The sequence below is a fragment of the Centroberyx gerrardi genome, chromosome 4 (assembly GCF_048128805.1).
Source record: "Centroberyx gerrardi isolate f3 chromosome 4, fCenGer3.hap1.cur.20231027, whole genome shotgun sequence".
Taxonomy (NCBI): Eukaryota; Metazoa; Chordata; class Actinopteri; order Beryciformes; family Berycidae; genus Centroberyx; species Centroberyx gerrardi.
The window spans coordinates 5,780,072-5,787,402 of record NC_136000.1 but is presented as its reverse complement, the minus strand read 5'-3'; the positions used below and the strand labels follow the sequence as shown (position 1 = coordinate 5,787,402).

Below are 7,331 nucleotides of genomic sequence, written 5' to 3'. Positions count from 1 at the left end.
ACCTCCGGAGATCATGGGGATTCACCGTAAGTCTGGTCTGACCAGAAAAGACAACATTTTGTGTGCTGTATTACTGTAAAACAATACGCTTGACATTACCCTGAAAGTTTCATTTGGAAGATACGAATGTATTGCTTTGGTCGAGCTGAATGAAGGTCTAGTGCCATTCTGAAAGGACACCAGAGAGTCTTTAACCACTTGATTGTCCGAGCATTTTAATGATAGCATCTAGACCAGTCAGACCTACTGTAGGTCCTCCTCAGACCAGCAACGCAGTAGATTCTCTGTCACACAACATTATGGCTATTAAGGCTTGTGTTACTGGTATGAGCTTAGAGACTGACCCATGGCTTTGGGAATAAGCAGAGCACCACAGATCACATGGGACATTCAGGGTCCCGACACATTTTCCATTTCCAAATTCCATACTTTTCCCAGACCTTAATTTCATTAAAGGTTTTGGTCAGTGTTTAATATGATGCATTCTGACAGTAGTAGGGTAATATGACTGAAACTGGCCATATCACTCTATAGCTGAACATTTTTCTGAACAAACATCACCATATGTGGAGGGACACTGAGTCTACAACTCCATAAAAAAAGTAGTTAGATCTGTAGCGTGAGTGAAAAACAGCTTTTTCCAATACTATTTCAGACCCGTTGGGCAATCCCCAAACATTACCAAACCTGGAAATGCTCAAATTCTTTTTCCATATATTTCCAGACTTTCCAGACCTGAGCAGGAGCCCTGATCACATGGCCCAGGATATGTTGGCCGTGTGCTCCTTGGCCTTCATGCGCAGCACGGCGATGCTGGACGAGCGCCTCTCGAACTCGGGCTTGGTCTCGAAGGCGTGGTGGCCGTTGGGGGCCGACGTGAGGAGGGAGTCGGCGCTGAAGAAGTTGTTGAGGGAGACGTGGCCGAACTGGTTCTGCTGGTTGGGGAAGCCCACGTAGCCGTGGTCGGCGGCGCCGGCGGCGGAACGGGGGGAGTGCGAGTAGGAGGTGACGCAGGGAGGGGAGCCGCGGGGCAGCATGCAGGACGACACCACCGAGCCGCCGGGCGCCGGGCTGGGCCACAGGTTGTTGGGGATCTGTTGGGTGGAGAAGGGGTTAGATATCAGCCAGGTATCTGGGAAAAGATGCTGCATGACCGGGACTCTGAGATCATGAGGTTCCATCATGATAATCAGGATCAGAATCAGCTTTATTGGCCATGAAAGTTTGCACAAACAAGGAATTCGACTCGGTGGGTCGCATTAAACATAACACAACACAAAAATAATAAAAGTAGAATATGAAAAATGTAAGAGCAGAAATTTAGGGAATAGGTTTGGTTTAGAGGTAGTATACAAAAGACAGTAGAATATAAGTCATATTTGTACATGACAGTATGCACACAGTTAATAAACAGAAATATAAACAGATCTAGAGAATATTACAGAGAATATTATTATTTCTGAGTGTGTTTTGGTCAAGTTCTACAAATCTACAAATGGAGAAAGATTTTTTTTTTTAAATGTTCAAGTGGGCAAAAATGCAAATTAAGGTTTTTCTTATATGCGATGTGAGAACTTTGATGCTCAATACCTCAAACCTGCTCTGAATGCAGATGGATATCCTTACAATTGTAAAGTCACAAGATGTCTTATAATTTTGGTGGAGTTCACAATTTTTTTGTTTCTTTTTAAGTGGGTCATGCACCCTCCGTTGGTATTTTATTAGATTTTCGGCGAGCAGACAGTGAAGATAGATAGGACAGAGAGGAGACGTGGACCCATGTGGTCAGCACACAGAGAACACTGTGTGATTGATTTTCAAGGCGAGAGCACCAGGCCGCTCCGCTTAATGCCGTGGAACCGCAGGACTCACGCCTGTCTTTCACATGAAGTATAGGCTTCACTACAGCTTGATCACATTCAAACGACTTCATTTACTCTGAGGCAATTCATTTGGTCACATTTGCCAAGAATTCAATCAAACAGAGGGGACAAGTGCCAGCTAGAAATAGCATGGAAATTCATTTGTTCCTTTAACTGTATTTAGTCAAAATCAAGTCACTGAAACATGTCACCAGCTTTCCTCACTATAGCAATAATTCCAAGTGATATTCCAAGGAAATTGAAAAGAAAAAGATGTCTGATTCCTTCAAAATATTTGATTAACATACTTATATAACATACTATAAGACTTCTATAGTTAGTCTTTGCACATTTTTGCACACACTTTGCACACTAAAATTGTTTCATAAAGATTACATCATTCAACAAATATAATTGCAGCATCATCAGAAAATTTTGAAAAGTCTCTGGTCTCAACCGTTAGGATATTTCTTAGCACAAGACAAGTGAAAACCACAAACTAAGCGTGATTTGGTAAAGAATTAAATTCAACTTTGACAGTAAGATAAACTAAGGTTTTAGCATGAGAATGCGGTTGTAGCATGAGAGTCAACTTGGCCAATCAACCGTTTGCTAACAATGCCTTCCTGACAACATGTGCCATCGATAACCAGGACCTCAAGCATTTGCCCGTACAGCAGCAACGCAGGCCAAACCTCATCCTCAACAAAACAAACCCGAGCTCTTTAAAACCCATAACCCACAAGAATGTAATTTATGTCCAGCATGTTTAAGAGACAAAAACACTCACTTCCAACTGAATTACATTTAAGTAAAAGCATAGAGGATCCTCCATTTAGTGACAGTAATCTGTATCAACTGTATGAAAGGGGCATGGCAATTATCCAAGTGTGTCTAGCAGAAACATGTGAGAGGAAAATAAGATGCAGTCCAACATATTTCTAACCTGGTCTTCGGCCAGGGCATTGCAGAACTGTGAGTGTGTCTCATACTGCTTCTACACACTGAATTCTTCTTCTTCGAATTTAATATATGAGCTACTTTCTCAAAGCAAAAATGCATCAAAAGTTTGCCTCAGTAACCACACCCAGCCACAACACTTCAGCCAGCAGATTTCCAGCTCAGAGAAAGTAAAATGCATTACAGTATTTACAACAGGCACATTTTAATAGAGGGCTAATCTCCATTTCCATAGGGAACACCTACAAAAAGGACAAACTGACATATTGCCACCTCATCCCAGGCTGACCTTTGTCCAGACAGCTAAATAAATGGTCAACTAACATGAAATCTGAGATAAGACCATTAATTCAGCGGTGACGCCTCACAGAGCCTCTAATCAGCGTTCAGCCTCTTATCTGAGGAAGGGTTTCATAATAAATGAATAGTGGTGCAGCAATGACAGTCAGATGATTTATGCAAATTAATACATATTCATTTACTCTGAAATACATAGTGACGGAGCAATGTAGAAGAAAGGAATTAGAGAAAAGAAAGATAAACCCAGATCATACATCAGGCCGCCCGCGGCCATGACGCATGACCATGTCCCACATCGATGCCCTTCTATACAGACATATAGATTTTAATAGCCTGTCCGAGGTTCATTTGACATCCACAACATTTTGTTGGATAACTTTAACTATTAAAAAAAAGTTTGACACAACTTGCCTGTGTGTAGCTGTCGGTCCTCGGTAACACTGATAAATCGTAGGTGGCTGCAAAGTGAGTTTTGGCTTGCTGGATCTGCCCGTAGCGCTCTCTTTTCCTCCACTTTGCTCTTCTGTTCTGAAACCACACCTGATTGGCAAAACAAAAACAAAATATTAATTAAAAAAAAAAAACTATGTTGTGACTTTCAAGCGGCCTGTAATGCACATTTTGGCAAAAGAATCCGATAAGCAAAACCTAAAAAAAAAAAAAAATCCTTCCGCATTGGTCAAGTAAAATAATGCATGTACATGTATTTAAAATAGAGAATTTTAGTTTAATTACTGAACATATTTTTGTGGTTAATTTGATAAGAAATACAACAGATGATGGTAGAAAGATAGTAGAAACTCTTTTACGCATGGCGGTTTGGCCCACACCATAGACTTGTGTAAAAGGCATTTATTTTATGGGTTAGGATATCCAAAAGTGAAACAGAAAAAACGAAAAGTTAGTGATAAACTGTACCTGCACTCTGGCCTCTGTTAATTCCGTCCGCATGGCCAGCTGTTCCCGCACATAAACATCTGGATAGTGAGTTTTCTGAAAGACTTTCTCCAGCTCCTCCAGCTGCGCGCTGGTGAAGGTCGTCCGGTGTCTCCTCTTCTTGCTGCTGGACACGTTACTGTCGCACTTGTCTCCCATTTCGTCCAAATCCGTTTTCTCCGGTCCGCTTGTCACCGGAGACGCCCTCAGATTGCAACAATTGTCCATCGACCTGCCGAGGTCCGAGTGCAAAGTTTCCTCGCCTGTTTTTGGCACGCCGTAATTTGCTATAATAAACAAACACACAACCGGTAAATTCACGAGAATACATTTTATTTTTTGCCATAAAATTATAATTCCATTTTTAATAGCCATAATAATAAGGAATACAACTGGACTGTAGTTTCTAAGCTACTGGCTTACATACTTATTTCATACTGGATAAAAAGTAAGAAAAGTAAAAGAAAATTATATATTTCTCATTATAGGCCAACTTAAATCGTTTGATTTTTCCAGACCGAATAAACTGGAAATAAACTCATGAAAATAAGCAGAAAGGTTTTCAAAATTTTATTTAAAAATAACGAAAACATAACAATTACAAGAGCAACCACGTTTCACGAGAATAGCTAGGCTATATAAACAATATAAGCATTAATTTACAAATGGATAGGATTAACCATTAGATTTCCCTACTAAATTTCCTATTACTTGTCACGTATTTCCAAATGCAGGAGGACTCCTGTAAAGCTGCAGAGTCAAAGTTAAAACCGGTTTACGCACCGTTCTGCTCTCCGCACGGTGAGGAGCGGTGGTCGCTGCTCTGAAGCCCGAAGGCCTGCACGCATTTGGGGGAAGTCTTGGTGAAGTACTGCGCGCTGTCCAAGCTCTCCATGACCTGGTCCATGTAGTAATCGCTGGCCTTAATCGCTTGGCTTTTCAAGGCGAACTTATCCTCCATGTACTCCATCATCTTACCCGAAATCCCCTCGCTTTGTCAAATGTCACCATAAAAAACAGAAACGAAGCGCCGTTGCGCACCGATGAGTGGAGCAATGCCTTGTAATGCAATAATTCGGCAATGTAGTTAATTTGCTCTGTCTTGAAGGCACAGCCTCTTTATAGCCCAAAAGAGAAGGGGATCCTTAAAGAACCCCCCCCCTCCTTCTGATGAATATGAAACAACACCCAACTCCTCCCACGCCCTGAATCCAAACCAAACACCAGTTTTAAGTGATTCTAGACCCAGAAAGACTCTACGAGGAAACAATCAAAATTGACTTTAATTTACAACATGTTTAGACATCCAGAATGAGGCAATGATTTATCTACAGCTACAAGTCGTGACTGCAAATGGGATTTACCCGAGGCTTCTGGATAGTACAGAGGCACGGTGATCTCTGCCGTTCATTCAGATGGTTTTTAGCTGAATTAACCTGTATGATACTGGAATAAAGTCAATCACCGAAATGCCCTCAAATTTACACAACGTTCACATGAACGGCAAAAAAAATGTACATACTTACTGATTTGAATGATTATTTTATAACCTTTAAGTATGGTGAACTAGTTTATAGCCTTGGTATTTACCATATAATGACAATTAACGAAGTCATAGCCTATTAAACTGTATGCTAATAAGCTTAAATTTAATAGTGAAAACGTTTATAATTTTATAAGAGAACAAATCAGTGTAGACATTCAATTATGGAAAGCTATGACGGGAAATGTATTTTTGGGTCTAGTTACAGCTCAATAAAAAGCATGGCGCAGCCTGCAGAAAATACAGGCCTGGCGAATTTATAATGATCAATAATAAAAAATTATTACCTACATTTGGATTTTTTTTTTAAAGGGATGGAAAGTTGTATGCTTTAACCGCTAAATACGTTCGAGTCTGCTTCAGCCTTTAATTCACTTTCCAAAAATAGTCCAAAGGAAAAAAAAAAAAAAAAAGAGGAAATTAAAAAAAAAATCTAGATATCCTCAAATCTTCACAAAGCAAAAATAAACAATTTCTAGAGAAGGGACTGTACAATATATCAAATCTATAATATTCATATAGGAGATGTGCGAAATGGCTCAAAACTGATTTGCTGTTTATGTCCAGTTTGACCCAAACTGAAACTTGAAATTTCGGGTTGCATTCAGGGAACTTTGTAATGTGCAGTTATCCAGTCTAACTCATTCTGTGTCGACCTGAGGTCAGTGAGTGCGTTAAGTAAATACACATCAGATAATTAGGCGCATTTCTTCTATAACTGAGATTAATTTTGTAACATTTATAAACTTAAAGATTTATGTAGATATTAATGTTCAAAGGTTTGCAAGAATATTGTGGCAATTTTGTCCTTATAATAAGATATGAGTGATTATGACAATTCTAGACTAAATCATTTTTTTTAATTGTGATGAAAGCTTGAAAGCCCATTTGCGTGTGTTTTTGCTGTAGGCTGTGCTTTTAATTTAACAAATACAAAAAATATTTAAGTTAATCAAGTCTGACATTTTGCTCAATGCTAACAGAGTATGCAGATATTTCTTTGAAGTGTAACTGCGCTTGTGAAAAGAAAGGGTGAATAATATAAAATTAGGATTATTATTTTGATCTCCACTGTTAGTCAAATTTCCTGTAAATGAAATATGTGCCTCACTTGACCTTTTCATGGTTGAATGAGCGGGCCAAACATTCTCCTCAAACACAGACACTCCTATGAAATGCTAGAAAGTTCAGTTTCATATATTGAACCCAGCAGCCTGTGACTTAAATTCAAACACTCCACTCAAGTAGACATGCAGGACTCTAGTATAACTGGGATATTTTCAAAAGGACAGGAAGACCGGTTCTTCTATTTCTTCTTACTGGAGGAATTCTGTTACCACGACCCGAAGCCCATCTCCCTCCCCCCTGTCTCCACCCATAGCCGTACCACCTGCCATGCATAGCTATGGTTCGCTATAGGGTCAGTGGCAATACCTGGGGCTGGACGGTGCCACAGGAGAAAAAATAAAAATAAATAGGGGTGCTCTTAAGTAGCAGGGGGGGGCGTCTTATTGGGCTTCTAAGATGACCTGCACACTGCCTCATGCTGAGGAGAAAATGCGAAAAGTTCACTGCGGTTTGGTGGGCCTACGGTTGGAAATTCCTGCCACAACTAGCGAGATGCTGGGTTTGTCGAGTCTGGGGGTTTGGTCACCATTGGGTCGATCAGTCCTACTAATTCTTTAAGTGCTGCAGCCGTTACAGGTCTACTGCATGTACTGTAAGCTGCC

At 40.3% G+C, this 7,331-nt stretch overlaps 1 protein-coding gene across 1 annotated transcript; it reads right to left on the bottom strand.

Moving 5' to 3' along the window:
* Window positions 1-752: 752 nt before the first annotated feature.
* Window positions 753-5,031, bottom strand: alx1 (ALX homeobox 1). The gene is made up of 4 exons (XM_071925547.2): window positions 4,842-5,031; window positions 4,041-4,345; window positions 3,534-3,662; window positions 753-1,094 (listed from the first exon to the last, which is right to left on the bottom strand). The coding sequence occupies exons 1-4, from the start codon at window positions 5,029-5,031 to the stop codon at window positions 753-755; spliced, it is 966 nt and encodes a 321-aa protein (XP_071781648.2).
* Window positions 5,032-7,331: the final 2,300 nt, after the last annotated feature.

Coding starts and splice junctions, on each gene's coding strand:
- alx1 (XM_071925547.2), bottom strand. CDS start 5,031: ATGATGGAGTACATGGAGGATAAGTTCGCCTTGAAAAGCCAAGCGATT. Junction 3,663..4,040: donor TAACAGAGGCCAGAGTGCAG/GTACAGTTTATC, acceptor TTTGCCAATCAG/GTGTGGTTTCAGAACAGAAG. Junction 1,095..3,533: donor GGACCGACAGCTACACACAG/GCAAGTTGTGTC, acceptor TCCACCCAACAG/ATCCCCAACAACCTGTGGCC.